General features: G+C 37.4%; 1 protein-coding gene across 3 annotated transcripts in view; it reads left to right on the top strand.

The window, feature by feature from the left end:
- The window catches only part of BBS9 (Bardet-Biedl syndrome 9), a 364,058-nt gene that overhangs the window by 164,592 nt on the left and 175,831 nt on the right, over positions 1 to 23,635 (top strand). For 2 of the 3 annotated variants that reach the window (XM_033088825.1, XM_033088826.1), the window contains 3 exons: positions 1,849 to 1,989; positions 8,311 to 8,406; positions 22,932 to 23,104. In XM_033088825.1, coding sequence (XP_032944716.1) covers positions 1,849 to 1,989; positions 8,311 to 8,406; positions 22,932 to 23,104 — 410 coding nt within the window. The remainder of the gene's footprint in view (positions 1 to 1,848; positions 1,990 to 8,310; positions 8,407 to 22,931; positions 23,105 to 23,635) is intronic. The other variant, XM_033088827.1, reaches the window with a different exon arrangement.

The following is a 23,635-nucleotide window of genomic DNA, read 5'->3' as shown; positions in this document are numbered from 1 at the left end:
GATGGATAATAAATTATGTTGAAGAGAATGACAAATATGCTCCACATGCTCTGAAAAAGTATTTAATTGACCTCATATATCAATATGCCTGCCACTGTTGGTGATCTCTCACTATCCCAGTGAATAAGTAATGCTGAAAATTAAACTCCCAGCTTGGAAGTAGAGTAAACCGCCATTAATAAATACATCGCCAATTCTAGGGATCCTATTTTGGGATTGTGTCCCCAAACTTGAACTGCTTCTACTTTTGCTATTTTTAAGGTGCTCACTGCCTCCACTGTGAAGAAATAAAGACATTAATGAGTGGATCCATCAAGTAGAGTAGAACGTTTTAAGTTTTCCATTTCTCTAAAGCAGTATACTAAGATACAGGTTTTTGTGTGTTATCTTTTATCCAGTCAAAAATAGAATCCTAGAATAAAAGGAGAGAATACGAAAGTTGTAGAATTGCTTTTCTACATTTATAATTAGAGAGCCTAATTTGCTTTGGTTTCAATTTCATTCTCTGTAAAAATATTGAAAGGACTTTAAAAACTTACGAGGTCAGACAATTAAGTTCGCAAAATCATCCTAAAAAAAGTGCTACATGCCTCATTGCTGAATATCACTACAGTCACCTTCGAAGTACTCCCCCTGGGAAGCTATGCACCTACGCCAGCACCTAGTCCACCCTTCAAAGCAATTTTGGAACTCCTTTTCTGGAATGGCCATCAGAGCTATCATCGTATTCCCCTTGATGTCCTGAATGTCATCCAGATGTCTTCCTTTCATTATTTCCTTTATCTTTGGGTAGAGAAAGAAGTCACTGGGGGCCAGATCAGGTGAGGAGGGAGGGTCTTCCAATACAATTATTTGTTTACTGGCGAAAAACTCCATCACAGACAGTGCTGTGTGAGCTGGTGCATTGCTGTGATGCAAGAGCCATGAATTGTTGGCGAAAAGTTCAGATCGTCTAACTTTTTCATGCAGCCTTTTGAGCACTTCCAAATAGTAAACTTGGTTAACTGTCTGTCCAGCTGGTACAAATTCATAATGAATAATCCCTCTATATCAAAAAAGATTAGCAACATGCAACAAGTTCGCGAATTTAATTGTCAGACCTCGTAATTCTGACATAAAACTTTTCATTATTATTTGTTGTTCTGTTACTTATTTCAACATGCCCATATACATAATGAAAAAATTTGACAACTGAACAACTATGGAAACCTTTCAAAATGTCACTTAGCAGTGCTATGTAAAGTTAAATATATTGAAAAAAATGTAATTCATATGAAAGTAATGTTCTTAATTTATAAAATGACATGAACTTCAATAGAGCAAATTTTGCTTTCATGCTCATAATTTATTGCAAATTGTTAAATGTAATTTGAACTTTTAATAACAAAAAAGCTAAAGGTTAAAAATTTGGGGAGGTAGAGAAATTATTAGATATGGTCATATAGAGTCTTTCTGATATAAATTTCATATTCATTGCTCATGTTAGCTGATAGCTTTAAATTAGTGCTAAACTTTTAAGGTCTTGGTTTAAAGATAGTTCAGTAGTTGAATAAAACTATAGATAATGTAAAACTGTGATGATTTTTAAAATATGGTATTACTACGTAAGAAGGCAGACCTCATGCCTCTGTTCCTAGTTAAGATTTTATTTTTGCCTTGCACTTTTTGACAATAATATAAAAATACGGATTATGATAATAATTTATCGTTATTTCAATTATGCTAAACGAAATGGGCATGCAGCAAACTTTAAAACGAAGATACAAACTATTATTAGTAGCTTGTATTTTTTGGGGGTCAAATTATTTTTCAAATCTATGAATCTACATTTCTTTCTTTTTATTTCAGGCATTTCTCAAGTTATCCAATGTAAATTTAGACTTCCCCTGAAATTAATCTGCCTACCAGGTCAGCCTTCAAAAACTGCAAACCACAAACTAACTATCGATACCAACAAACCTCCAGTTAGTCTTCTCAGTCTCTTTCCAGGTAGGACTTTTGAAGTAACATGCCTGTAATATCAGAAATGTTAAGAATTTAGAATGGAATCCTTCATCAGCAGGTAATGATGGGGTAATTATCAGATAATTGTTAAGTCAGAATATAAAAATGCCTCAAGGATTTTCCCCTCTTGTTTGCCTTTTCAAAGGCGAATAGCTTATATCAACATGGCAATAAGGTATACCTTTTAAGTTTGATTAAAATTATTATAATCATTATTTTGCTTCAGTATTCAGAAATGAAAACATCAAATGTTTCTTTTTAGACTGTGGAATTTTTTGTCTTGGAATGTAAATATTTATTATTCCTCTTCATTGTAGGTTTTTGTATATGAACCTTTTTAAAGTATATTCTTATGCCCCTGAAACGTAATCTCCTTACTTGGTCCTCTTTGTGGTTCTGTTGTCTCCAGCAGCTGGAGGGGGCAAACGTTTGTTCTCTGGCTCTGATCATTTAGAAGGGACTTCCTATATAAAGCTTGAATGTCACAGTGAACATTTCGAGTAATTTGGGAAGGTGTGACTTTCTCCAGGTGTCAGTTTTTTTTTTTTTTCTGAGTAGTTTTAGAAGAAAAAAGAGAGGCGTTGATTGGATGAAACATCTCTAGTAACCAGGGTTTCTAATGTGTCCCATCTATTCACTTTCTTGGTGATGGGGTGGAATTAAAAAACAAATCTGGGAATTAAATCAACCCTTTTAAATTCTTCATTAAAAATCGGCACTGGTGACTATGAGGGGCACCCTCACTCTTGCATTAGTGGGTAGGCTTTAGAATACAAAGAGTATTTCCTACAAGGTGTAGGAATTTATGGTAAGTCAACTTTTGTGTTATTAACTACTTAAAGTGCTTAAAATTTATTTTTCAGTAATTTGAAGTGTTTACAAAGCTTTATTTATATATAGCTATGAAAAACCTCCAAAATTCAATGCTCTTTATTACTATTAATCTATTCTGTAGTTTGAATTGAGTTTGGGTGTCTATATACACAGATAGTTAGCAAATAGTTTTGTACCTTTTGGGTTTTCCTTTCTCTTCCCTTCCCTTCTTTTCCCTCCCTTTCCTTTCTCTTCCCTTCTTAGTCAATTTTCTTATAGCAAATTTGGATTATATAAAAGGCAGATTATAACATCTTATACAAATATATTAGTTCCTGGGTCTTCTATATGATCCCAGAAATTTAGTTGGAAATTATATGTTGCACACCGAATTTATTGGTGTCTTTGAAAAATGTTTAAGACCCTGGCTTCTGTGTGGTTGATTTTTATTGCAGAAGGATAAAACCCACAGAGATGGAATAAAATGCATGCTTTTGACCAGAGAGGTAATCTCTGTAAGATATGGATTGAACAAGAAGTACTAGAAAGCTTAGATAACTCATCCATTTTTCTCCTGATTTGGGGCTCAATTGTTCTGATGTCATAGGTATCTTAGGCTTTACGGCATATATTTGCTTCTTACTCACTTTAGAAAAGGGACTCAATAACAGATTTAAAAAAAAAATTGCCCTCAAGATCTAATGTATGTTATATAGCATGTTTTCTTTTGGAATTACTGAATTTGTGTTCATATTGAACATGCTGGAATCCTGTAATTGTTTAAAATAAACTCCTTTTGTACTTTTCATTTTTCACTTTTCATGAGTACTTTTCCCTCTTGGTATATTTAAGACTTTTATATGTTGATGTCAACTACAGTTGCTATTGCAAATCTACTTTTTAACTGAAGTAAACAAATAATAAGCTTCATAGAGAAGAAATAAAACTGCTTTTAATCTACATGTCTTCCTATTTGTGTATTTCAGTTCTTTTTTGTGAACAAATATAGGTACATTTAAGATAACTTTAATTTTTCTTATTACAAAATAAATGTGAAATTAGAAATGGATAACCAAAGAAAAACGAAACAAAAAAAAGTTACTGATAGTTCTACCATCCAGCAAAATCTAATTATATTTCATTACATTTTCCTAATCTTTTAAAAAATGTTTTCTCTCAGCATTTAGTTCTCCCAAGGGATTTTATTCTGCATAATGTTGTGAGACATCTTTCCATAAAATTAGATTTTTTTTATTATGTGATTTTAGTGATTGTATAGTATTTTATCATAAATACATACTATAAAATCATTTGATTAACATTATATTTTAGACATTTATGTTGTTTTCAGTTTATTAATATTGTAACTATATTATAGCAATACTCCAAATTTATTATTATTTCTTTGATGAATATTTAAAAGTGGAATGACTAACTCAAACAAAAGAAAAAATATTTTTAAAGCTTTTGAAATATAATGTGATATTGACTTCCTGAAGGGCCGTATAAGTTAACCCTATTAAAAGTGTTTGAATGGAGGTATCTAGTATCCCAAATCCTTGCCAATAGAAATATTATAATTATAAAAGCTTTTAATATGCTTAATGGCTGTTTAGAAAAATCTTTATTTACATATGTGTATATAAATAACTATCTGGGGTGCTTTTGTCTAAATGTGACTGAAGCAATAAAGAAGTATTTTTTTAATCTCATATAAAACAGAAATCGAGAAGTGGGCAGTGGAAGCTGGTATAATGGTTTGTGAATGTTATCCAAGACCCATCTCTTTTCTTTCTTTGCAATGTGCATTCTCTAGTGTGTTGGCAATAAGATAGCTGCTTCAGCTTCAGTCATCATAACTGACTACAAGGCAGGAGGTAGAGGAAAAAGATAGCTGTAGCAATGAATATGGCTTTCATCAGAAAGTCACGCTTCTAGAAAGTTCTTAGGAAATTCCTCCTTAGGTCTTGATAGCCATTATGGTGTCACATGGCCTTTTGTAGTTGTACAGCGGGATAAGAACTAATGTAGATGCACTAGGTTGAAATTATTAACAGATGTTAAATTAGCTGACATGCAGTGTATGCCATGATACCAGTACTTTTGTACAAAAATTTTACTTAAATGTAGCAACAAATAGCATGCCATTGTAACACTCCTTCATGCTACTCGAATATATGGCTATCTTCCTTTGTTAATAAATTTACATTGCTACGATTACATAGTATTCTATTGTTTAGAGGTGCCATGTACATCGATTTTCGTACCTCTCTGTTTCTCTTTGGAGAAATTCCCTGAAGACAAATGACCAAATTAGAGAATATGCACATTTGAAAACTTTTTTCAAAGGCCAAACTTCCTTCCACAATAACTGTACCCGGTTATATGCCCAACACCAGGGTTCATGCCCAGGGAAGCAGCTAGATTTAAATCTTTTAAAATTTTTTACATGATTAGGTAAAAGTATGACTTCTCTTTTTTAAATTTGCATTTCTGAAAATCATTTGTTCTTGTAGACATTTAGTAATTTTTATTCACGACTCATATTCTTTTAATATATAAGGTTTATATTTTTAGGTAGTAAAATTTAATTTAATTGTTTTATAGTTTCAAATTTTCATGTTGTGCTTAGAATGATCTCTATTTTAAGATTATACAATATTTACTTATGTTTTCTTCTGGTACATTTTAATACATTCTTTAATTCTCAAACACAGCTTCAGTATATATATTTTTTGTTTTTGTAAAAAATCTTTATTGGAGTATAACTTATTTATACCTTTCTAAAGTGTACAGTTTGATGTTTTGATGTCTGTGTATGCCTGTGAAGCCATCTCCTCAATCACAATGCTGAAAATACCCATCACCCAACAAACTTCTCTTGTGACTCTTTGTAATACCTTATTCCCCACCCCAGGCAAGCACTGGTTTGCTTTCTGTCACTATAGATTAGTTTAGATTTTCCAGAATTGTAAAAAATGGAATTATTTAGTATGTGCTCTTTTTTGTCTGCCTTCTTTCACTTCTTTATTGGATTATGTGATTTACAAATATTTTCTCCAGTCTATGGCATATCTTTTCTTTTTTTTTTTTTAACAGTGTCTTTGGAAGAGCAGAAGTTCTTAATTTTGATAAAGACCAATTTATCAATTTTTTCTTTTATCAATCATGAATTTAATGTTATATTAATAGCTAAGAAAACTTTGCCTAACTCAAGGTTACAAAGTTTTTCTCCTATGTTTTTTTTAATCCTAGAGGTTTTCTAGTTTTAAATTTTAATTTAGGTTTCTTATCCATTTTGAATGGATGCATGGTGTGAGATATGGATAAAACTCATAATTTTGCCTGTGTTCCAGCACTGCTTTTGAAAAGGCTAGCCTTTTCCACTAAATTGCCCTTGCAACTTTTTGAAAATATCCATGTCACGTAGGACTACATAAATCATCTGGAAAAAAATGCATTTCTGCTCTCTTCAGTTTGTTCCATTGATCTATTTGGCTTTGGCCACTAATATTGCTATATACCAATAGCTGGTGTCTTAATTACTCTAAATATATAAGCCTAGAAGTCAGGAAGTATAATTTCTCCAACTTTATTCTTTTTTTTCCCCAAAGTTTTTCAATGTTTGTTTTAGGGCAGACTTCAGCTACTACTGAGGCCAAACTCTTCTGTGTGTTCTATTGGAGGCCTAGTAAATTATGCTGGTTTATATTCTGGCCAGTGAGGACAGGAATTATTCCTGGCCCTGTGTGGAATCATGGATTATGCCCTATAATCTTTTTGGGGGTTCTTTCCCCAGCCTCAGGTAGTTACCTTAACACATGTACTTATTAGCTTTCTGATGAGTACTCAAGGGGCACTCTGCAGACCTCTGGACTTCTCTCTTTGTAGTTCTATTCACTTTTATACCCTGCCCTGTGAACTTTTCACTGCTTTGGCCTTCCCAGACTCCCAGCTCCATCTCCTCTACTTGGGGAGAATGCTGGGTTACAGCTGGGTTCCCTCTTCCTGTGCCTAGCAATTTTCTCTTGGCAGTAAGCTGGGGCAACCAAAGGGCTCACTTTATTTGTTTCTTGTTTGTCAGGGATCATTATTTTTCATTTCCTGATTTCCAGTGTCTTCAAAAATGTTTCATATATTTTGTTTCACTTTTCAGTTGTTTTAGGTGGAAAGGTAAATCTTGCTCTAGTGTCTCCATGTTGGCCTGAACTGAAAGTCTCTAACGTTATAATTTTTATTTGTTTGTTTGGAGTCAGTAGTCAAATGTGATTCACTTATTACAATGTTTTGACATGAAGTTTTTGATATCTCTCCTCTTCTGTAGGTTTCCCCTTCATCTCTCTGTTTAATTATCTGTTGAAGAGTACAGATTATTTTTCCTGTGTGTTTCCCACACTCTGAATATTGCTGACTACATCCCTGTGATGTTTAATAATTTCTCTGTCTACCTTTTGCCTGTAAATTGGTAGTTGCATCTCAATCTAATAGAGTCAGGATTGATTATTTTGCCCACACTACTTAATGAATGGTGGTGTGTACTTTCATGAGGGTATACATTATTTATCTCTTTTTTTGTATATGATGGTAACAGCCATTGATATTCAATGCTGAGATCCATTAATTCATTGGAAGATGAAAATGCTTATATACTATTTCTTTCAAACTTCCTTCAATTTTTAGCTGGAATATTTCTATGTGGAGAAACTTTTCCTTATCTGCAATGGGTTACGTGGTGCAATTCGAGTAGGATCATCAGGATAAATGCTTGGTTCTTTGTATTTATTACTGATTTGAAAAATAATGAGTTGATAAGAAGAAAAATGAGTTGATTCTCTAGGGTCCTCCAATGGTGAGCATTTGGCTTTTTTGTTTTGTTTTTAGTATCACTATAAACACATGCCTTTAATTATATTTGATGTGTTTCACTACATTTCAGTCATTATCTTTTTTGATACTAAAATATTGTCATCTTTGCCTAGTGGTAGTCTCTTTGAATTAGCTCTTATATCCTTTCCATAGAACTCTACTAGTGCTTTTGTTCTAGCTTCATGTGGTGCAGTTCCTGCCTCAGACCTAGAATGAACCAGTAGAAGAAAGGAAATTAAGTCATTTCTGAGTATTGTTGTGAGGCAGAAACTTTAGCAATTGGAAGCTACTATGGAAATCAGTTAATAGAGCTCATCATACATGGGCTTTAAACATGAGTAAGTAACACAGCAATACTTGTCGTCAACTAAGCTTCCTATTTCAAACGTTAAATATTTTGCCTTATGGTTATATAAGGTAATTTTTTTCTGTTGGAAAATGTATATTAAAATATAGCTAGCATACAGTATTATGTTAGTTTCAGGTGTACACCATAGTTATTCAATATTTATATACCTAAAGAAGTGATCACCAGGGTAAGTCTTGTAATCACCTGGCACCATACAGTGTTATTGCCATATTATTGACTATATTCTCTGTAAGCTGACTTTTTTCTTTTCTTTGAAGGCTTTGCCAATCAGTCAGAAGATGATCAGGTGAATGTAATGGGTTTTCGCTTCCTGGGAGGTTCCCGAGTTACTCTTCTTGCTTCCAAAACCTCTCGTAAGTGAAAGCATGGTATTGTTGCTTTTGAAATGTTCTGTTGAATACACTGCATCACAGGTCATCATCACATCAAGGATTCTGTGAAGGGTGATGTTCAGTTAAGTACCGAAAACCAAGAAACCTGGTATTAAGTCTATAGGACATAAAAGTTATAGAGCTAGGACCCTGTTTCGTTAGAACTGTGTAACTGTGAGGGATGAGGAGAGTTTGCAAGAGGAATTTACAGAATTGAAAAACGTTTCTGAGATAGGTATAGTGGTGAACTAGGCTTTATAGGGACTACTAGAAACTGGAATTAATTTTTGCGTGTGTGTATATTACATCCTTCTTTTGGATATTGGCACAGATGAAGGTGACTGTGAATGACTTTTGCTGAGACTAATCTCTGTAGAAGGAAAAGTAGTAATTATATAGTCAAGTTTGAATTTCAGATTTAAATATGCTTTATTGATTTGGTTGCTTCATACAAGAATAACAGTTGAAACTACTCAATGAAGAACTGACTTTTGATGTATGTGAGATACTGAAGCCATTAAACTCACTGAGTTATGTACACCTTCATGGAAATAAAATAAAATATTAAGTATTTAACAAATTTTAGGAACATTAAAGGTATTAGGCAGAATGTATGTGCATATATATATACATACATATCTATATCTATATATACATGGTGTGATCAAAAAATATGGTGAATGTTTAAATAAAAAAAATTATTACAGTAAAAGACATATGCCATTAATCCCCCTGGAAATACTCCCCCTTGCTTTGAACACACTTATCCCACCATTCTTGCCACTTTCTGAAGCAGTCCTCCTTAGTGAGTGTCTTTAGTTGCACTGTTATGGCTGCCTTGATGTCCTGAATGGATTCAAAACATTTATGTTTCATGGTCATTTTGACTTTGGGGAAGAGCCAGAAGTCACAGGTGCCAGATCCAGTAAATAAAGTGGATGAGGACACACCATGATATTTTTATGTGACAGATATTTCCGTGTGCCAGAAACATGTGTGACACGGAACGTTGTCATGATGGAGGACGAAGTAAAGACACGAAAGAGGACTTCCAGAACTGCTTCAGAAAGTGGCAAGAATGATGGGATAAGTGTGTTCAAAGTGAGGCAGAGTATTTTGAGGGGGATTAATGACAATGTGTCTTTTACTGTAATACATTTTTAAAATTTAAACGTTCACCATATCTTTTGTTCACATCTCATATTTACTAGGGGTGCCAAAAAATGTATACACATGACTTGTATTTATCTTTTGTCACACGTATATATTATTACAATTTTAATACAGGTTTTTCCTTTTTTAAAATGTGTATACATTTTTTTGGCACCCTCTGTATATATTTGGCTGAGTTCAGTACCGTTTTTTAAGTCTCTGCAGTTTGTGCAATCGGCTGTCACTTTCTACTTTATGCATTTGCAGTTTTAGTTGGTTATTTTGTGTTGTAATCAGAATGTATAATAAAATGGGGACATATCTTTTTTTAAAAAATAAAGGAGGAACATACACACATCCCTATTACAGAAACTATAACGATGTTTCTGTAGCTAAAATCATAATAGCTTCTGGAATATATAGATTGGTGACTGGTGAAATAGACATGGATACAACTAAAAATTCTAGAATAAGGCCCAGAAATCAAAGGCAAACCAGAGAAGAATGAGCAGATTCTGTACTTTTCGTGGTCTCTGTGGGGTCATGAGTGCAGTTTTCTTTACATTGGCACCATTTTGTTTTGATTATCTTTACTCTTCACTTGGACGATGGAATCGTTTTGGTACATTTCTCTTTGTTAAAGTATAATCTTTAGTTAAACTAAAAAATTGCTGGCAACATTTCCTTGGGAAATTGTGCACACCTGTTTGAACTTCAGTTGATGATGGTGTATGACGAATCTGCAATTGAGACCATTAAAAAAGGCACAGTTATTCTTTGTGCAAGTGGGGATATTTTTGTCCTAATGTATTATATTTATTCTCTTTTAGATTAAGTCATTCTTAGAGCATTGCTGTGGGGCATGATCACCCAATATTCATGTGTATAACTGGTATATTCACATTTATTTGACTATATGGCAGTACTGTGACACAGCCATAGTGTGGGCAGACAGACTAAATAGTAGAATAGGACGGGACCTTTTCAATAAGGAACCAAACGGACCATGTAAACTGAAATCTAAAGAGCAGCCATTGTAATTCCCTGATGGTTTTTATGGCTTCAAGTGACACATAGAAGTCTACCTAGAAATTGCCCTTGGGGATGAAAGGAGATAGATATGAAGAAAGTAGAGTTTTCTGGGGTTGAGGCAGATGTCAGTGCCCTGTACTGCTCTATCAGAGTGTACATCCTCAGGAAGGAATGCAGTAGTTGTGCCCAGTCTGTGTTGGCATTTTTCTTTTTTGTGAAAGGCACCTACCTAGTCTTTAGTTCAGAAACCTGGATTGACAGAAAAACCTTACGTATGGAAAGACCACAGCATTTCTTCCCTAGTAACCAGTCAAGAGCTTCATAACTCACATAGAGTTGCCCTGGGATCTTGGATAGTGTTTTCTGTGGGTTCCACATAGTCAGCTCTTTTTAAAACATGCTTGACAATCAACAAGGCTTGAAGTGTGCTATATGGTAATTTAATTCAGTTTCCTGATTTGGTGTAGAGAGCAGCCAAAGCAGATGAGAAAAAAGCCAGTGCAGCTCATTATCTCAGATACTAAATCACATTCTCTGAACAGGTTTTTATTTTCAGAAAGTAGAGTAGTGCTTCAATGTAATTCGAGTTTATTATGTGAATTGTGAAAAAAAAGCATCGAAGATAAGAATATTTCGGAAAAGTACACTAGCAAAATTTCTGAATATGATTTCCACTGTCTTACATTTAAAAAAAAAATAAGACAGGTGATGGATACGTCTATTACCTTGATTGTAGTGATAGTTTTACAGGTGTACACAGATGTCTAAATTAGTAACATTGTATACATAAAATATGTGCAGTGTTTTGGTGTATCAGTTATATCTCTGTAAAGTTGTTACAAATGACAAGACAGGGCAAATTTTATGAGAGCAAATATTTGTGTAGTAAGAATTGTAAAATAGTTCTACATAGAAGTCAATTCCTTTGACAGAATCAGTACAGTGGGATTTCAGAAGAAATACGCAATTCCCTAAATATTCCTGCCATGCCACTTTCTAAAGATCAAGCTCCACACAGTGACTTATTATCTCACACAACAAACACTGCCAACTCTTTCTCCCTCCTCCCTCCTGCCCCTTTCTCTATCCTTTTCTTGGTGGTCTTCTCTCTAGTTCTATTTTTATCTTTATTTCTGGTATATCTATTTGTACCTTGCCTTGTTCCACTTGTTTCTTAAAGGATTTGAAATAATTTACAAACATTTTCACAATATGGAAGGAGAAAATAAATAGTTGAAGGAAGCAGAGCGGGAAAATAAGAGCAGGAAATTAATAAAAATAAGAATAAGATCAACACTCAGAAATCTGTACTATACAATAGGTAAAATGCTAGCAGCATACAAATAACAAAAAGCATTTCAGGTTTGATTTTCAGAGTGTTCAACAGATAAATCAGTGGTTTAGGAGATGCACAGATTTTACTGATGCTGAGTCCAGATGAAATTTTTCTTCTAAATAAACAAAGACAACTTCCCTTCTTCAATAATATCTCTATAGCTTATTTTATAATTATGATTATTATACTTATGTAATGATAATTTATGAGTAGCAAATTTCATAAAGCTTTAAAAGTAATGATAAAACTCAATACTATCTATAATTCTATCTGAGTACAAATTAATGCAGTCTAAGTTGCAGCTTAATTCAAAGAGAAATTTAGAGTATCTAGTGTTGCAAGTGTTCATAAGAATTGGGCAACCAAACTCAGTAATTCACCAGTGAGATGTAGCTGGACGGAGTTGTGTGTCTTGATTTTAAATGAACAAGATTAGAACATGTTTGAATATTAATTGAAATGATTGAGTTAAATGGGAGAGGCTGATGATCAGGAAAGAGCAGAGAATCACAAGGCAAGGAAGTCTTTGAGAAGGAGAGAGGGGGTGGGATGCAGAGCCTGGCGGGGGGTGGGGGGGCGGTCATTGGGGGAGTAGGGAGAGATTGAAGGACAGGCCTTTGTGACTTTACTGTCAGAGGAGGGATTGGATATAGGTCCAGGGAGACTTTGTAGATTTGTTGGTGGAAAGATAAGGGACTTCGATAATGTCTAAATTTGAAAAAAAGGTATGACATTGGTGTCTTGGAGAATAAGAAAGCAAACTCATGAGTAAGGCAATGTTGAGTTCCCATTTGAAGTTTGAGATCCTGAAGTTTGAAGTGAAACCAGTCATCCTTAGATGATTTTTCCCTGGCAGTGATTTATTTATTGCTTTCCCAGCAGCTGAACTCAGGGCTGGGATTTTGAAACAGAGAATTGCAGATAAAATACTTTTATGAGACTGCTTATAATAATGGACTGCCAGATCTAAGATGATAAGAAGAGATATAAAGATTAGAGAGAACTGATACATGGTGAAAAAATTAATGGGTTCAGTGGATCACTATAAGGTTTAAGACGTGAAATAGGAGTCACAGAGCAAGTGAACTAGAAGAACATAAGCTGGTGGTCAGAGAATGAATGAGAGGCTGAAGTCGAGAGTTCAGAAGGACTGCAGATTCTGATAATGACAAGCTCATCAGACAAGGTGTGGCCTTGGGGATTGGCTGGTGAAGATGGAGAGAAGACCAATGGAGACAAGGATTTCAAGGAAATGAGGAAATGAGATGACACAGTTGTGGATGTTGAAAGAGCCTGTTTGATGTTAACATAGTGAATGAGCAAAAGAAACACATCCAGACACGTTATTGTGAAATCCTGGAGCACCAAGAAGCATATCTTCAAAGATTAGAAAGGAAAAAGCAAGCTACTGAAGGAACACGAATCAAGAAAGCATTTTCACTGTCATCAAAATCATTGGATGCTTGTGGGGGTGGCCGGTGAGCTCAGTTGGTTAGAGTGTGGTGCTGGCAGCACCAAGGTCGCCGGTTCGATCCCCACAGGGGCTACTATGAGCTGCGCCCTCCACAACTAGACTGAAACAACTACTTGACGTGGAGCTGATGGATCCTGGAAAAGCACACTTAAATAAATAAAAGTTAAAAAAAAATCACTGGATGCTAGAAGACACGAAAAACTTTTCCCGAAGATTTGAGGGAAATGATTTTCAACTTAGATTTCTGTATCCTGTTAAACTGGTAATTAGCAATAAGTGCTGAGTAAATACATACTCTCAGTGTCAAACACAGGGCTAAGCAATTGCAAATAGCATATTTATGTAGCCTCAAGTAGGCCTTTGGTAATGGAAAAGATAACTAATACACTGAACAGTTCGATAGCCTGGAAGATTTTGACACCACACCCTAGAAAGAGCAATTGAATTGAATAAGGTCAAGTTTAAAAGTCCTTTGTTTATCTCTTGATTGCTTTGCTTTCAGGTATAATGTAAGCATTGTAGTCATGGTATGTGAATAATGGTTGGGCCTTGAACAAGTCTTCCTTTTTGCATCTACCAAAAGAAAGCATATGTAATCTCTTTTTACTTATTAAATTAAATTTATTGGGGTGACATTAGGTAATACATATGAGTTTCAAGTGTACAATTCTATAATACATGATCTGTATATTGCTTTGTGGGCTCACCACCCAAAGTCTAGTCTCTGTCTGTTACCATATATTTGACCCCCTTGCCCCTCTTCATCCTCCCCCACCCCTTTCCCTCTGGTAACCACGATACTATATGGTCTGTGTCAGTGATTTGTTCATTTGTGGTTTCCTGTTTTATATCCCATGGCATAGGTAATCTTGAAACGTGTTAACCAAAAGACCTTCAGAACAAAGAAAATGAGAGTCGTGTTCTACTCCATCCGGGTAGACCATGCCTTTGTTCATTTTGCATTCAGCAGACATATTAGATATTAAAACTGCCGTGGCTTTTGTAGAGCTCCTGGACTAATGGGAGAGACAAACAGGTAGAGAACCAATAATAGTGCTTGATATGCTTACAGAAGCACACTTTCGGTGGTGTTGGAGCCTGAAGGAATGAGGTTCCTTGACAGCTTTTGTTTGTAAAGGTTCTTGAGGAATGAATAGAAGATTAGGTGGAGGGTGCTCCAGAAAGAGGAAAAGGTATCTTCAGATGCTTGAGAGAACATAGCATTTTAGAGATCAGTGAATTTTCTTCTGTGCTGGGAAATTCATTTAGTGGGGGCCCTGTGATAGTCATTTAATGAAGCCAAAACATTTAGGGTCAACTGTAATGATCAAATCTAAAGTCACCTGATGCCCACCTCTTGCCACTGTGAGCACTTGAATGTCTGCAGTGATTCCTCAATATACTATTACTGTTTCACATTTTTCTTAGAATTTCTTAGCAGTATTATCAAGAAACAATGGGAATATTGTATAAATCCAGCTTGGAAAAAGCCCTTTGAAAAGTAAATTGAGTAAAAATCATCCATTTCTACTAATATCAAAGAGGTTGTGTATTTAGAATATTATACTAATATCGACTGAATTTGTTTATATTATTTTCTCAAACTTTTTGGTTTAAAAAGCATTCATCTGCTTTTCCATCTCACATTTTAAAATTTCCAAATAGCATAAATTATACTGATGCTTTGTTTATGACATGAATACAAACATTATTTATATTGATGAACTTCAGATGTTCTGACATGAATAGACACTGACGTGATGCATTTTTGTGCCCTGCTTAGTTAAATACATTATTTTCTCCATTTGTCGTAGAGTGGAATGGCAATTGACTGGGCTCCAGTCATCCGAATTTATTTCATTTGGAAGCTGAAATGGTTATTTCCACTGAGCTGCTATTATAAGATGCAAAAGAAAAGAGATAAAAAAATAAATTGAATGTTCATTTTGGCAGCTATTTTAATTACCAATATTGTAAGGGTGTGTTTTAAAATACAACTTTCTTCTTTCATGTTATATTATAAGTAGAAATTTTCATTTCTCCTTTCCATGAAATGTATACTCTGGAAAGTCTCCAGGGCAATGTTAACTGTTTTGGAATACAAAGACTGAGAAAATGCCTAATAATTAAAATAATGCCCTAAAATCTTGGACTCATTGATTCGTGTTGATTTTTGGTAATCTGAAAACAATCAACTTAAAAATATTGTGTTTATATTTCTAAATCCCAAGTCCAATTACCAATTTTTTCTTATTATAAAAAATTTAATCTTATTTTTTCCCCTACATGTATTGATGAAAATAAGAAAATAATTGCAGTTTACAGAAAAAAATGTAAAGCTACAGAAAATATGATACCTATTTAAATGTTTATTATATTTTTACATTTCTGTTATTCGGTGACATTCATTCATTATACTCGGTCACAGAGAAGTGCCTTAGTTCATTTGGGCTGCTATAACAAAATACCATCGAGTAGGTGGCTTTTATACACCAGACATTTATTTCTCACCGTTCTGGAGGCTGGGAAGTCCCAGACCAAGTCAGTGGTAGTTTGGGTGTCCAATGATGTCCGTGTTTTTGCTGTGTCCTCATGTAGCAGGAGTAAGGGAGTTCACTGGGGCCTCTTTTCTAAGGGCACTAATCTCATTCGTAAGGGCCCCACCCTCATGACCTGATCACCTACCCAAGGCCCCACCTCCAATACCATTACATTGGGCATTTGGATTTAACATATGAACTTTGGGGGGACACGAACATTCAGTCTACAGCAAGTCCCTGTCTAGAATCTTTTTTTATATTTAGCTTTTTCATTGAGCTTTAGATTTTTCACTTGTTTCACTCCATGCTTTTGATATCAGATAGTTTTAATTTTTCAAGCAATATTTTTGAACATATAATTTTGCTTGATCTAAATTTTATATTTCAAAGATAAATTGCATTTATACGAAGACCTGTATAGGTCTTTTCCATACAGCATTATGGAAATTATGCTTGATCTTCATACAGCCTTGTGAGGTATATTTTACTTTCCCCTTTGTGTAGATGAAAACGTTGAAGACTGGATAATTTATTTGTACTGAAGTCACAGATTTAAAATTTTACAAGATTTTAAGGTTTGTGCAGAGGATGAGACCTGAGAAACGGGATTTCTTTCCTAAGGTGATGCCCTTAATTGGTATATGTGTTACCACCATCTGTCTCCTGGACTGTGGTTATGATGTCCTAACTAGTCTTGTCCTGGACTGTGGTTATGATGTCCTAACTAGTCTTGTCCCTTTCCAATTCATTTGTCTACTTGCCAGCTCTTGTACTAAAAACAAAGAAACAAACAATCACAGATTATATCACGCCACTCTCCAGCTTGCAGTCTTTTGTGTTTATAATAATATCCATCTTTTTACCATCCCTTATAGGTCTCTCCATATGTTCTGGCCCCAGCCTAACATCCAACCTCATCTAAGGTCATGCTCTTTGTCACTCTGGTACCTGTCAGACATTTTCTGCCCTGAGGTCTTTGAGCTTGCCATTCCCTTGACCTAGACTTCCCATTCTTAAGGTCCAAGTTTTATGGATGAAATGATTAGGGACATGGGGTCTGGACTCAGATTGACAGTTGAAATCCCAGCTCCGGCTTACAACTTGTCTGAATGACTTTGGAAAAATTGCTATGCCTGTTTTTCATCAGCAAATGGGAAAAAAAATAGTACAGTTATAATGTGTAAGAATCAAATGAGATAATCCCTAAAAACCATGTAGCAATTTTCTGGGACATTGTAAGGGCTAGTTAAATTTTAGCTGCTAGTATTGTTTTCATCACTGTTACTTTTATTTTATTTTTTTAATTAAAGTTTATTGGGGTGACAATTGTTAGTAAAGTTACATAGATTCATCACTGTTACTTTTAGTACTACCACTAATGTCACCTTCTTGGTGTGGCTTTCTCTGACAACAGTTAAGAAAGAACACTCACTAGTTGTTTTTAATCATAGCACTTTTTTTATCTGCATCATATTCCTTTCATAGCTCGTACCTACTTATTTGTTATTTACTGTTTATTTTCTGCTCTTCTCATGACAGTGATGACCAGGACCAGGGTGCATCGCTCCCCTTCGCTTCCCCAGCACTTATCACTTAACAGTATTTTTGTGTGTGAATAAATGAATGGGTGCAGTGTTACCTCGAATCTTCTTGAGATGATCCACTAATGATAGTCTTGCATTATAGTCTTGCATCTTTCATAAGGGGACTGCATTTCATTTCCCTCATTAGTCCCTTTCCTTTGAGCCGACCTTCCTTTCTCTGTTACGTTTTCTTTAGCGAGTGGAAGTCTTTGTTTGCCTGCTCTGGGGGATTGAGATGGGTCTCCCAGAGAGTTCATAGGCCTCTGTTCGGATCATTTAAATCTTGAGGAAAGGAAGAGGGGGGACTTTGTGGTTTACCAGGAGCCTGGAAGGAGATCCAGCTGTAGGTAGCAAGACCTTCCCCTCTCAGGGGAAATTCTGGGCACAGCTGCCTTTTTTGGTGAGCCCACAACATCTCCTGCTTTCCTTAATATGACGCCCATGCCCGGGGTAAGCTGTGAGTGGGGCCTAAGCCCAGCCCTTCCAGGGAGATATACTAGGACAGGGGCTAATTGGGGGTCTTTTGCCATTAACAACTCAGTCCCTGGCCAGCTGCGCGTGGGGTTACTCTTGGTCTTCTGCTGACAACCCTGTCCATATTCTCCCCAGTGGTAATTCTGATCACACTAACTTTTCTCACACTAACTTTTGGTGGACAGACTTGCCCGGACGGGCCTGTTTCCAGATTCTTTTGCAGTACCCTGTGGGCAAGTTAACAGAAGTGAGTGTAGTACTTTGTTACAGGGCAACATGAAGTCGCTTACTCGTCTTCAGCCTTACTAGCCGCCTTAGTGTTCCTAAAAGCACATTCCTGCCTCGGAGCCTCTGCACTCAGTCTCCTTGGCTTGAATGTTCTCCCCTCACATCCTCATGGCTTGCTCCTTCTCTCCCTTCAGGTGCCTTGAAATGTATGTTGTTTTACGTCTTGGGCCAAATGATACAGTTCTTTTAAATGTGTCATCATAATCCCAGTAATTTATGTGCATGTCTTTCAAAATGTATAAATTGTGACACTTTTGTATTAAAAAATTATAGTTGAGTGGAATTACTTCCTCTTGGTAGTTTTATTTCATTTTGTATATGAGAAATTTTATTCTTGGTGTCTATGTAGGCCACACCCCAGGTGTTTCTGCTTGCACGTGAAACCCTATTTAAAATCCTCGTAGAACCCAAATACGTTAAATTTTCTTTGAAACATTAGCACTGTAATATGTATGTAAAGATGTATAGCTCTTTCTAAAATGACAGCTAATTCTATGTGAAGGAAAACATGTTTGTAAAGCCACTTCCATTCATATCTGCTACTTGTAAGTTACTGTGTTTGTTCGGTTCTAAGTGGGTCTAATGAAGTTTATGGTGGAATCCCTGCCCTTTAGTTTACAATATCCTTGAGGAAATATGGTGACAATGATGACAATAGGTAACCTTTATTGAGTGCTTCTATGTCAGGCACTGTGTTCAGTATTTTATTGAAAGGTACATATACCTTAAAGGAAGTGAGCATGGGAAGGCAGTGTGTCTGTTCACTTTCAGAATCTGGGAATCTGGGAGTGGTAAAGGATCTTAGTCAATGTTACAAACCCTGGAGGGTGCTCTCCTCTAATGCTCTTGGCGGGTATTCGTGCAAGATTTCCATGGAGATTTGCAAGGAGGGCAGGGCTTGAGCTCCTGAAGGAGGAGCTCACACAGCCCAGTAGGAGCTGAAGCTGAAAGGTGGGACCTTGAGCAGCTGTGTGAGTTGTGGGGGCTGTGGGAACAGGAGCTGGGGGATGTGCTGGCAGTCAGCCTGTCCGAGGAAGCCCTCAGGATGGTGCCAGAGCCCACATGAAATAGGTGGCGTCCGAAGAGCCTCCGAAGGGGGCGTGGCGCTGGATGGACATGCTGCAGGTGGAGGTAACAGCCTTGAGGACACTGGTAATCACATCCACACCAGCCAGTCCCAACGACATGTGCCACCTGCAGCTGCTGAGCCCCACGAAGGCTGGGCCCTGTGAGGGCTGCCTTTGCCCAGCCGTGTGCCCTGCTGTGGCACATGCCCTCATCCCGGACAAGTACAAGGAGCTGGACATGACCCTTGGTACAGAATGCCAAGCCTGGATGGAATCGCTCACCCTGTTCCTTCCTGGGAAGGGTGTGCCATGAGGATATGGGCAGCTGCCTGGACTTCACAATGCGGGATCTCTTGGCACTGGTGCAGGGCTTTCCAGAGGCCACTCACCCTCCAAATTGTGGCTTTGCAGATGCTGCCCACAGTAAGATATGTGCCACACCTGCCACTACCACATCTGGCTCTGTCGCTGTGATAGCCATCATGACATCTCGCCGTCCTCTTGGGCCTGAGTCACTGCAGGGTGCCACTTCGTCACCTACACCGGCTACCTCCAGCAGGGCCTGTTGCAGCGGGATGGGAAGCCAGTGCTGTGGAAGACCGCAAAGCTGCAAAAGGAAGGGTAACTGTCCCAGCGCAGTTTCCTCCCCAGGAGGCTCAGGGCATCGCCTGGGTCTGAAGGCGGGCTCTGGGCTGGAGCAAACACCTGTCGCAAGATGCACAGACCCATAGCAAGACAAGGCCCTGGAGCCGGCCCTGAGACAGATGCCAAACATCCGCCCAGGAGGGACAGATGGCTGGGACCTGGGGGCAGCAATGATCTGGCGCCAAATATCTGTCCCAGGACAGATGGAGGGACAGACACTTGTACCTCAGGAAATGACCTGTCTTTCTTCCCCTTTGAGTTGCATGACTCCCAAGGAAACTTCCAAGAAATCACCAAACACCAAGGAGCTCGGAGCCTTAAATGCTCACAGTGGAGTGAGGCAGTCCCCTGCCTCCAGAAGCAGCAAACTCTGCAAAGGTCCGTAATTACTACACAGTTCTTATTGTACCTTGTGTCCTTGTAGCTCCCGTGCTGTTGTCTAATTCTGCTGTGTAATTGGCCTTCCCATACCTGAACATAGTAATGTGGCACTTGGGGGTGGGAGGGAAGTCCTGGTATTTTTGTGGCTGGTAAGGTATTTTAATACCTTACTGAGGTATCCCTGCATCAGTGGGGGCAGAAGCAGCGTTACTCGTCCCCTATCATCCATCTTTCCACGTCTACAGTGAGATCCTTGAGGGCAGAGGCTCTTGCTTTAGTCATGATTTTATCTCTAGTGTCTTGCACTGAGTTTATTTATTGCAAAGAGTGAATAAATACCAGTCTGGCTTTCCAATGTTGGCTCCGAAGCTTAGCTTGTATGGGCCCCTAGGTCTGAAGCCTTCTGATACTGTATTTCGTCATCATTCTCCCTTCTTCCTTTCCTCTCCTTCCCCCACCACAGTTGTGATCTTTGTCTTTTTCATCTAAAGCAATAAGCCTATAGTGACATTTGCAGAGAAAGATAAAAGGTGTTATATTTGACCTTGGTCCTAATATCTTGGATGGGGAGGAATGAGGACAACATCTGATCAGCAGCACGGGCAGAGCCAGCGTCCAGAATTAGCCCGGGGGAGGGGAGTTCTGGGGAAGCCCGGAGGGGAATGATGTGAGTGCAGAGAAGACCGGGGTGTTTGCCATGCACCATGGCAGGCGTATCCAGTACGTTTTATTCCTATATACAGTGGTACCTCGGTTTTCGAACGTCTCCGTTGACGAACATTTTTGTTTATGGACGCTGTAAACCCGGAAGTAAACGCTTCGGTTTTCAAACACGACTCAGAAGTCGAACATGTCACACGGCTTCTGCTGAGTGCAAGATCCTGAGGCCTAGCTGTCGGCTGTTTTTGAACGTTTCAGAACTCGTGGATTACGTTCAAAAACCGAGCTGCCACTGTAATTGAAAAACAGGATGATTAGGGGAATGAGAGGAGATCTCTTCTTGAATTCTGGCTGAAGATGACAAGCTGAGGTCCTAATAACCCATTTAAAGGTGTCATATATTTATAGAATTTGACAGGATACCGTGGGGAATATAAATAAATATTGCACATGTCCACATGTCATGGTGCCTTAGCTAGACCTTAGGCTCCTTAAGCAAGAAGACTGAGTTCATCTTTGTGCTCATTTCTTTCTTTATGAAGTTGCACACAATAGATGCTCAATAAATGGTGAATTAAATGGAATAGGGGACTTAGTCCTGGATCTCAAAAAGTATATAATCTCTTTGAAGAGACTGAATATAGTCACCTGGAAAGTTAAGTAAGAATATATGGTTGTGTGTGGTTAAGTACGTAGTGAACTGTAGACATACTAAGTCTCTATAAATTCAGAGAGATGTAGTATTGTGAGGTGGTTCAGATTAATAGCTGAACTTTGGATTAATGTCCAGTTCCAGTCCCTACTCTGTTACTCACTGGCTCGCTGAGCTTGCAGATTACTTAAACTCTTCTGTGACTGGGTCTTACAATATTTCCCCTATAGGGCTATTGAGATTTTAATGAGAGAGTGAATGTAGAGTGCTTCATTATACACTTTATGCTGGCATCTGTTAGGCTGCTAGAGGTGGTAGAGAAATAAAGGTTTCTTGGGGTAGGTGAGATTGAAGCCGGGTCTTGAAGAATAGCTAGAATTTAGACAGGTGGGGAAGAAGGATATGTATCATGGACGCTAGCTCTGACATTTAATTTGCTTTGTGACATTTGGCATGTCTCTGAAATTCTCTGTGCCTAATTTACCTTTTTAGAGAAACGAGGCTGTTGGAATCACAGTGCTTGGTACATAGTTGGTACTCAACAAATCCAGTTGCTCTTGTCATAGAGGTAGTTGTTGCCCACTGCCGTCACTGTTGTCATCTGGCTAGGGGATGGGCAGGAATTTGGCTCTCTTGGAGCAGAGGTTTCAGGGAATGGAGGGAAACGTGATTTATATTTAGGGAAGAGTCTGATTGCAAAATCTCTGTTCAAATAAAAGAACAACTAGAGAAACAGAAAACTTGGTTCCTGATTACAGGGATGTAAGCTGGCTACAGTGTCCAGGATTTGGGATGTTCTATAGGATACATTTTATTCCCTAGTAATTTTCCGAAACAAACTAATGATACCAGATTGTATTTTTTCACCATAACTGTTTTCTTACCTTTTAAGTAAATCTTTTCCTTGGAACGACCCAAATTTGGGTGTTTTCCTTGTACTGAAACCTAGTATAAGATACTCAGTAAAAAGGACTGTGGTGCTATCTACGGTTTGCCACTATGATACATACTTGGGGCATTAAATTGGAAAATGTTACGTGTTTGAGGCAGAAAACTGCAAGAAAGCACTAGAAGTATTTTTATCAAGCCAGTAGAAATCAGATCTATATTCCATGAAAGAAAGCTTTGTCCTTTTTGCTTTGGTTTCATATTAGACTTAGTAATAATTCATGTCGTTTCAGCCAGGAATAAACATTTTGTCTTAATTATGTTTTCTGTCTTAGAACGATACCGCATTCAGAGTGAACAATTTGAAGATCTTTGGCTCATAACAAACGAGCTTATTATCCGCCTTCGAGAATATTTTGAAAAACAGGGAATCAAAGATTTCGCATGTTCTTTTTCTGGATCTATGCCCCTTCAAGAATATTTTGAGTTGATTGATCATCATTTTGAGGTGTGTATGATTATAACGCACATTGTTTATAATTTTTCAATATATGAAAGAGAAAGAGAGGCTACGGAATTAAGAATTGTAGGATACATGCTATTGTAGGATACATGCCATGTGCTTCAAGTTGTTGTTGTTCTATGGATGGTGGAATTTGTGAATCCTTTCCTGCCCTCTTGCCCCATTTGTGATCAGTTACAGACGTTTCCAGAGTGGCTGCCTGGAGCTAAGCACGGCGTCTGGCCTTGGAACAGAGCTGATTTAATTCTCCCACGAGGGGACTTAACCTTCAACCCTAATAACCCAGTGTTGAAACTATTGGAGCTTATCGGCAGCCATTTGGCTAACTAATTCTAGCAAGCCATACATGAGGCGTGATTATAAAGTGATTTTTCCTTTTTCTTTTTTAACAAGTGCACCAGAACTTCTGCATCTGAATGAGGGTTAACCATGTAAAAGATTCTCCAGTATCTGGCACAATGGGCGCGTAGTAAATGCATGATGACTAAACGTCCAAATAAATGAGGTCTGACAGTG

This window comes from Rhinolophus ferrumequinum, chromosome 20 (assembly GCF_004115265.2).
Source record: "Rhinolophus ferrumequinum isolate MPI-CBG mRhiFer1 chromosome 20, mRhiFer1_v1.p, whole genome shotgun sequence".
Taxonomy (NCBI): Eukaryota; Metazoa; Chordata; class Mammalia; order Chiroptera; family Rhinolophidae; genus Rhinolophus; species Rhinolophus ferrumequinum.
The sequence above is the reverse complement of the archived record's forward strand: the minus strand, read 5'-3'. Positions and strand labels throughout refer to the sequence as shown.